Below are 9448 nucleotides of genomic sequence, written 5' to 3'. Positions count from 1 at the left end.
AAAAAAAAAAAAAAAGAATAACGGTTATATTTGAGTTTTTTCAAAGTGAACTATATCATTTGAGGTTTAGACCAAATTTTAATTTAAAAAATTAATTATGTTAAATCCTCTTTTGCAACCCAGAACTTGCTCAGTATGAGTTTTGACACATATAAGAAGAAATATTATGAAAAAGTAAGAAAAAAAATTGTGTCAGAAGTACAGTTGGATCTGATCTTCAAGTATAGCTAATACATTTTGCATTTTATAATATTTCATAAATAATTTCTCTGTTAATGTCAAACACTGAAACTAAAAGAATTTCTATCAGACTGACACATAAAATGACTCATTGTTATATAAGTTATGCGTAGCAACAAACAGGGTCATACTTTTTATATTTGTTGTTTCTCCCTTGAACTATCGGTTTTCCTTGCCTGTCTTGTTTACATTTTTTCTGTTCTTACCACTCCTTCAAAGACAAAATGTTATAGACCTAGTATTATTGGACTCCTTTTATTCTTGCCTTATCTAGAATTTATTTTCTTCCTTCTGATGTTATTTTCACAGGGTACTATAATTTAATTTCCCTCTTTTATAAAAAACTTCATTTTACTTATTTGTTTTATTTTTGTAGAGATGAGGTCTCGCTGCCTTGCCAGGCTGTTCTTGAACTCCTGGGCTCAAGCAGTCCTCCTGCCTAAACCTCCCAAAGAGCTGGGATTACCAGCATGAGCCACAGGGCCTGGCCAAAAACTTCATTTTATACCTTTTTATTTTACTTATTCTCCTCTATATACTTGATATATGTTAAGGATGTTCATTGAGTCATGTTTCTGTAAAGAGGCCTATGCTGAAGAATTGTTTTTCATCGACTAATGTTATAATGCTGAATTGACTCAAAATCAACTTTGTCTCCTTTCAAAGTTAAGTTTTCAAGTCAAAGCAGTGATTAGCAAATTATAGCTACCCTTCATCTCATATTTTATTTTACAAGTATAGCAGTCACTATGACCAGCGAGTACTTTAAAAATATTTACTTATTTAATCCTCACACTAATGTTATAAAATAGACAGTATAATTATCCTCATTTTATACATGAGAAAACTAAGGCACAAATAGTAAGTGGCAGGCTGGGAAACAAACCCAAGCAGTCTGACTCAAGAAGTCTATTCTTGGGCCACTGTGTTCTACTGCCTGCTTGCCTCTCATAAAAAGGGTCTTTTGCTTTTTTGTTTTGTTTTACTTTTGTGAGAATTTTTTCCTGATATAACTCTTCACCAGGGTTAGTTATTCCCAGATGGGGTGGACAATGGCAATTGGCAGAGGGATCTACTCTGAGTTATTGAGTTGGCTTGTCTAAGCAGAGGAAACATACTCCAGCTGCTAGAGTGGGAGTCTATGTTACTGTAAACTCCAGGGCTCCAGGGAATGGGGCTGCCTCGAATTCATTTCTGTATCCTTTTATACCCAACATAGTGCTTGTCTATAATGGGCCCTTAGTAAATAATTTATAGAGCGGAATGAACTAGTTCTAATCTTGGCTTTGCCACTCATTAATCACTGGATGTGAACTTCAGATTATTTCAAGTCACTGAGCCTTAGTTCCCCTTTCTATAAAGTGGCCATAAAAGTTTTGGTCAGGAATTAAATGAATTAATGTATGTGGATAAACTTTGTAAAACTTAAACACTATTTACATGTAAACAACACATTTTTTTTTCTATCCTGGGTAGAGTGCTATGCTGTCATAGCTCACAGCAACCTCAAACTCTTGGGCTCAAGTGATCTCTTGTCTCAGCTTCCCTAGTAGCTGGGACTACAGGCCTCTGCCACAATGCCTAGCAAGTTTATTTATTATTATTAATTTTTAGTAGAGTTAGGATCTTTCTAGCTTAGGCTGGTCTGTAACTCATAAGTTCAGGCAATTCACACACCTCAGCCTCCCCAAGTACTAGAATTACAGATGTGAGTTACTATGCCTAGCGAGGTTAAAATACTTTAAAAGCTATCTTTTAGATTAGCCTAGATATTAACTCTTTAATGGCTAACTAAATTTTAAGAATATATTCTTGCCCTAAGGTCCAAATGATAGTTTTATTTTAAAAAGTATATATTATTATTATTTTATTCCAGCCCAGGCTGGAGTACAGTGTCACAATTAAAGCTCATTTTAACCTCAAACTCCTGGGTTTAAGGGATCCTGCTTTCTCAGCCTTCTGAATAGCTAGAACTATTGGCTCTGGCCACCCTGACTGGCTAAGTTTTTAAATGTTTTGTAGAGGTGGGCTTTTTATTATGTTGGCCGTGCTTGAACTCCTGGGCTGAAGCCTTCCTCCTGCCTCATTGTCCCAAAGCACTGGGATTACTGAGTGGGAGCCACCATCCCACTCATTATTTAAATCTTTTTTGAGTTGACCCTTGGGCAAAAGGACTGCTTATTATTGTTTTGAAGTTCTTTTACATTTTAAAGATTTGATCTTTAGCTTCTACTCCTACATAGTGTACATAAACAAATATACAATATGGAATTCTGAAAGCTTTTCATTGTTCCTCTTTATTTTTTGTTTTGTTATTTCAGATTAATATAAGGGTACAACATTGCTGTTCCTCTTTGCTCAGGTAGCCAATATAGTCATTTTCTCTCAAAAGACCTGATTTTATATTTATGGAAAAGAGGGACTTGGCACTAGAAGGCTTTCCTTACATACCAGAAGAAACTAAGCACAGCACAATTATATAATATTTACTTTTTATGGTAAAAAATACATAATATGGGCTCGGCACCTATGGCTCAAGCGGCTAAGGCACCAGCCACATACACCTGAGCTGGCAGATTTGAATCCAGCCCAGGCCCGCCAAACAACAATGACGGCTGCAACCAAAAAATAGCCGGGCATTGTGGCAGGTGCCTGTAGTCCCTGCTATTTGGGAGGCAGAGGCAGGAGAATCGCTTGAACCCAGGAGTTGGAGGTTGCTGTGAGCTGTGATGCCATGACACTCTACCTAGGCTGACAGCTTGAGGCTCTGTCTCAAAAAAAAAAAAAAATAAATAATATGTATGTGGTGAAACATACATAATATAAAACTTAATCCTTTTAACTCTTTAAGTGTGGTGGCATTAAGGACATTTCACTATCATCACCATCTGTCTCCAGAACTTTTTCTTTTTCCCCAACTGAAACTCTGTACCTGTTAAACACTAACTTGAGGCTGAGAGGTTGCCCCTGGTAACCACCATACTATGAATTTTACTGAATACCTCATATAATCGGAATCATGCAATATTTAGTATGTAAATTTGCCACTGGCACTAAATATATTCACAGTATTGTGTAGTCATGACCACTATTTCCAAAACTTTTCATCATCCAAATGAAACAGTATACTCATTAAGCAATGACTTCCCATTCCCCCTTTCCCTTAGCCCCTGGTAATCTCTAATCTACTTTTGATTTCAACGAATTTGACTGTTCTAGGAACCTCATATGAGGAATTATGCAGTATTTGTCCTTTTGTGACCAACTTAACTTCACTTAGCTTCACGTCCTCAAGTTTCATCCGTATCATAGTGAATGTTAAATTTTTTTTCCTTTTATGGCTGAATAATATTCCACAGTATGTGTATACCACATTTTGTTTTCCCATTCACAACTTTTGGCAGTTGTGAACATTGCTACGATGATATTTCATGTGCAAATGTCTTTTCAAATGTCTCCTTTCACTTCTTGTGAGTATATACCCAGAAGACCTTTCTTTACCTTGCCATAAATGAGGAGATGCTAGGTGTCTAGGTATTATAGAAGCTATCTTGAAATTAAATTTACTATTACAGTGTTTTTCCTTTTGAGTATTTATATTGTTAGGCATTTTCTCACTGTTGAACTTTACTATGGTAAAGTAAAGTTAGGTCCAAAACATTTAAATTATATATTTGAATTACCTCCAGAGGATGAAGTATTTAAATTGTTTACCTTGCCTAAAGTAGGAGTGGTAATTTTTAATAACTCTGGCTTCAGTTTTTTCTATTACATGGACAATTTTTTAACATTTCAGGTTATTGTGAGGGTACAAATAACCAGGTCGCAATTTTTGAATTTGTTAGGTAGAGTACGTCTTGGAGTTGTGTTCTGTAGTACACTAATCCCTCCTGTTCTTCCCTTTCCTCATTTCCCCTCCCCCCAACTTGAATTAAGTTTTTCTCTTATGTGGGTGTATGTTGAGTACATTGGATATTTGCTTTTTCATTCTTGGGATACTTTACTAAGAAGAATGTGTTTCAGCTCCATCCAGGTTAATGCAAAAGATGTAAAGTCACCATCTTTTTATGGCTGAATAGTATTCCATGGTGTACATATACCACAGCTTGTTAATCCATTCCTGAGTTGATGGGCACTTAGGTTGTTTCCACATCTTATCGATTGTAAATTGGGCTATGATAAACATCTTAGTGCAAATGTCGTTATGATAAAATGATTTTGTTTTCTTCTGGATAGGTGTGGGATTGTGGGGTCAAATGGGAGGTCTAATTTGAGTTCTTTGAGGACTCTTCATACTTCTTTCCAAAGAGGTACATACTTTTTTTGAAAATGTTTTCAACTCATATTTATATCTGAAATCAAATTTTGTTCATTATTTAGAGGTTTTGCTTCTGCATGCAGTTTATTTGTTTATTACTTTTTCTTCTTCTTTTTTTTAAGAGATGAGGTTTCACTCTGTCCCCCTAGCTGGAGTATAGTGGCATGATTATAGCTCCTCACAGTCTCAAATTCTTGGGTTCAAGTGGTCCTTCCACCTCACCTTCCTTAGAGGATGGGAGGATCACTGAAACTCCAGGCACGTGCCTCCACTCCCTGCTAATTTAAAAAATATTTTTTAGAGATGGGGTTTCATTGTGTTTGCACAGGCTGGTCTCCATCTTCTAGTCTCAATCAATCCTCTTGCCTCAGCCTCCTGAGTTGCTGGGATTACAGGTGTGAACCACCATGCCCAGCTTCTGTGTGCAATGTTAATGCCTAGTGTCTTTCTTAAGTAAGACACTAAAAATTGAAAAATATCTTTATGCAGATGAATGTGTCTTAGGACGATAAAGTCAGTTTTATAAATGTTGGTGCCTTCGTAATGCACATGCATAGTAGATTATCATATACTAAGCATGTCGTTGAATTTCTATGCCTGGATTTTCATACTCATTAAACTTACTAATACTTTCCTTTATTCTATTTTGTTGACTACATACAAAGTAGAATGGAACTATGTAAAGTAAGGCCGATTTCCTTACTAATGCCATTGAGGAATTTTTTGGATTATAGTCTATTAGTCTCCCTTTCTTCATAAAGTACCTTTCTTATATCCATTTTTTTTTTTTTGAGACAGAGTCTCAAGCTATTGCCCCTGCATAGAGTGCCATGGCATCATAGCTCACTGCAGTCTCCAAATCTTGGGCTCAAGCAATCCTCTTGCCTCAGTTTTTTCTATTTTAGTAGAGATGGGAGTCTCACTTCTGTTCGTGTTGGTCTCGAACTCGTGAGCTCAAGCCATCCGCCCACCTCGGCCTCCCTGAGTGCTAGGATTACAGATGTGAGCCACTGGGCCCTGCCTCTTACTACCACTCATTGCTAGACACTTTAAGAACATTTAGTATTTTGCTGTTTCCTAAGACAAAATCAGCTATCAAATATATATTAACATATTCTCTGTTGCATGTTCTTTATTTTTACAAGAAATTTATTTTAAAGTACATTTTATCAGCTATTCAAAATGTGTAACGGGTGAAGTCAGAACATAGATACATCAGAAAAATAAAGCTAACACCTTTCATTGATTTATTTGTAATGAAACACTGCTTTTTGGTACTATTGATGGAATGAATCTGCAGCTTCTCAGTCTTTTCTTGCCACTAGGGGGCTGAGTTTTCCATAATGGTTCTAACTCTAACAAAAAAGGTTTATGTTTTTTGTTTCAGCAAACCATGCAGTCTCTGCCCAGTGAGTAGCTATTTGGAGTCAGTTAATTTCCCGGGGTATCTTTGCTTTCGGATACCTCAGGAAATCAAATTCAAATCTAAAACATTTTAATTATGTATTTGAATAACCTCTAAGGGATCAAATTTAAGAACCTGTTTACCTAACCTGTGTTGAAAGTGACAATAGCTTGAATTTTATGAGGCAATCTTAGCAACATATGGCGTTTTTTAGTCACTGAAATTCTTTTTAAAAATCATATTCAGAAAATATCAACCTTTATATTTATATCTGAACTGGAATTCTTTACAGTGTTATTTCCAGTTTTTTTCCTATGTGCAAAATGTAAGGCCTTGAATTGCACATGACACAGTGAGAAAATATTTATTTCTAGTTTGCCTTTATGAACTTCTGATATTTTAAAGATCAATAGTCAATAATGAAGAAATAGGGAAGCATGTCGGTTAATTTTTTACAATTCTTAGGCTAATTTCCTTTCAAATATTAAGGAATGAGATTATTTAGTACTTTTATTAACATGCTCAAAATATGAAAAATGTGGACATAAAAAGGGAAATTTGTCACCCTACGATAAAGACACCTTTAAAGATACTCAATAAGTGGGGTTCTGGTAAAATTAAAATATTAGATTTCAGGAAGAAGGAATAGTTAGGGGAAGTATTGTGCTATATTATACAACTTGTGCCTTAGAGTTGGATTGCTGTCTCTGTCACTGCCAACTTTGTGAATTAATATTGCTGACCTTTATTTTAGTTTGCTTATTTTGTAAAAGTGATATATGTGAAGTATCTGCTACTGTGCCTGGAACACGGTAGGCACTCATTATATATCATTGTCTGTTTAACCCAAAGTTGTGATGTATAACAGATTCTCATTCATACTAGAGAATCTCTGACTGGAAAAGAGGAGACTCAACCTATTAAGACCAAATCTGTAAGTGCAACTATCCCAGTGCAACGAGTTCAATCTTTCCATGAACCAACTGTAGAGGAAAAATTTGGAAAATGCATTTCTTTAGTTAAAATAATAACACCTAACATTTATTGGTGGTTTACTCTCTGCCATTACTATTCTAAGTTCTTTGTGGATATTAGTTCATTCATTCTCACAGCTGCCATATTAGGTAGCTTCTGTAATTATTGCTATCTTAGAAGGATATAGAAATGGAAGGCCAAGGAGATTAACCATGCTCAAATTTACACAGCTATTAAATGGTAGAGCTGGGTGCCAAAGCCAGGCAGTCTGGCTCTAGGATCTGCATTCCTAAACACTTGTCTAAATGATGAAAATATTTTATGTGTGTTTCTTCTGGATGCATTGTTTAATGGCAGAACATTTGAAGAATATACTTATTCTTTTAAAATACTCTCCCCAATTGATTAGGTTCAAATAATTAAAACAATTATTTGGAATTTCAAGTATATTCTGATATTTTAATAAGAAGAAATTGCTTTCAGTAAGAATAAATGTTTGATTAGGAAGGTAACAAAATGTTTCTGTGCTAAAGAAATCACTTACAAAAGTAGACATGATCCTTTTAAAGGCTTTTAAAACCAGTTTTCAATAAATAATAGCACCTAATTGGACTAAATATCATTTTATTAGAGACAGAAAGGAAATTCTTCAAATGTGGAGTTCTTTCCAGGTTGAAAGAGGGCACTCCCTGGATGCTGAGGCTTATTTTGGTTGATGTCTCTTCTGTGTTTGAATTTGTTCCAGCTGTGCTACAGTGCTGTTCTCCTTCTACCCACATGGATGCCCTAAGTAGTTGTGTCACTCCCACTGCCTCTTCCTACGCACACTGCAACTACTTCCAGGTAAGATTCATGAAGCAGTAGCCACGTCCTATGTGCATCATGTGCAATATAATTGGCCTGGCAAAATTTCAAAGTCTAATTTTATATTAATGAATGGCCAGAGGTAAGCTGTGGATTAATGAACTAAGTTTTATCAACTGTAAGAAATAAGAAATTGATATAAATGATGTCTGAGGATTCTTTTAGGCCATTTCTGTTTAATCTGTTAGCCATGAGCCACATGTGGCTATTTAAATTAATTAAAATTAAATGAAATTTGAAAACTCATTCCCAAGTCGCACTGGCCACATTTCAAGTGCTTAGTAGTCTCATGTGGTTACTTAAATGAATTAAAATAAAATTTAAAATTCATTTCTTAGGGCGGCACCTGTGGCTTAGTGGGTAGGGCGCCAGCCCCATATACCTAGGATGGCGGGTTCAAACCTGGCTCCGGCCAAACTGCAAAAAAAAAATTAGCCAGGTGTTGTGGTGGGCACCTGTAGTCCCAGCTACTCGGGAGGCTGAGGCAAGAGAATTGCCTAAGCCCAGGAGTTGGAGGTTGCTGTGAGCTGTGACCGCCATGGCACTCTACCGAGTGTGATAAGTGAGACTCTATTTCTAAAATAAATAAATAAAATTCATTTCTTAAAGTAGCCACATTTTAAATGCTTAATAGTTTCATTTGGCATGTGGCTATCAAATTGTACAGTGAAGATACAGAGCATTTCCATCATTGCTGAAAGTTATTTTAAATAGTACTATTCTAGACTTTCCATTGTGAAATGAATACCAGATAAACTCTAAAAGTGTATGTCACCAGATGACAGATTCTTCTAAGGTGGCACAGATAATTAGACGTTTTAAAGGGAAAGAAAGGATGATGTTATAAATGAGAAATGTAAGTGGTGGCTCCCTTCATCCTTAGCCTACGTTTTGTAAGCATCATACCAGTTGAGCAACCCTTCTCTGAAAAGCTTGGCACCAGAATTGTTTTGGATTTCAAATTTTAGAATATTGACATATATCTAATGAGTTATCTTGGGGATGGGACCCAAGTCTGAACACAAAATTTACTCATGTTTCATATATATTGTATTCTTTGTCCATGAAACAGAGTTTCTGTTAGTATTTAGGAGTGGCATTTTCTGCTTGTAGTCTCATGTCAGTATTCAAATGCTCTAAAATCTAAAACTCTTTTGGATTTCAGATTTTCAGATTAGGAATGCTCAACCTATACTTCAAGTATCTTCTTATTATTTCTTAGGGTACAGCTTTGATTTAAATTTTGTTTTCTTTTCTTTTTTTTTTTTTTTTGAGACAGAGTCTCACTTTGTCACCATCAGTAGAGTGCTGTGATGTCATAGCTCACAGCAACCTCAAACTCTTGGGCTCAAGAGATCCTCTTGCCTCAGGCTCCCAACTAACTGGGACTACAGGCGCCCACCACAATGCCTGGCTATTTTTAGAGGCCGGGTCTTGCTTTTGCTCAGGCTAGTCTTGAACCTGTGAGCTCAAGCAATCCGTGAGTCTCGGCTTCCCAGAGTGCTGGTATTATAGGTGTCAGCCACTGTGCCAGTATGATTTAAATGCTTTCTATTGCTATTTCTAGAATAAGATTAAATTTCATGCTTTGTATTTTTATACTTGCCGAAGACTGCAACTGTGTGTTTGCCTTGGATAATCATGTA

General features: G+C 36.0%; 1 protein-coding gene and 1 pseudogene across 1 annotated transcript in view; both read left to right on the top strand.

Annotated features, from left to right (window-relative positions):
- HSF5 (heat shock transcription factor 5) overlaps positions 1-9448 on the top strand; it is a 48446-nt gene that overhangs the window by 10676 nt on the left and 28322 nt on the right. The window contains exon 4 of the mRNA XM_012808744.2: positions 7684-7781. Coding sequence (XP_012664198.1) covers positions 7684-7781 — 98 coding nt within the window. The remainder of the gene's footprint in view (positions 1-7683; positions 7782-9448) is intronic.
- On the top strand, positions 78-166 carry LOC111727133 (annotated as a pseudogene).

This window comes from Otolemur garnettii, unplaced genomic scaffold (assembly GCF_000181295.1).
Source record: "Otolemur garnettii isolate 467f Iridium unplaced genomic scaffold, OtoGar3 scaffold00094, whole genome shotgun sequence".
In the NCBI taxonomy this organism is placed as follows: domain Eukaryota; kingdom Metazoa; phylum Chordata; class Mammalia; order Primates; family Galagidae; genus Otolemur; species Otolemur garnettii.
The sequence above is the reverse complement of the archived record's forward strand: the minus strand, read 5'-3'. Positions and strand labels throughout refer to the sequence as shown.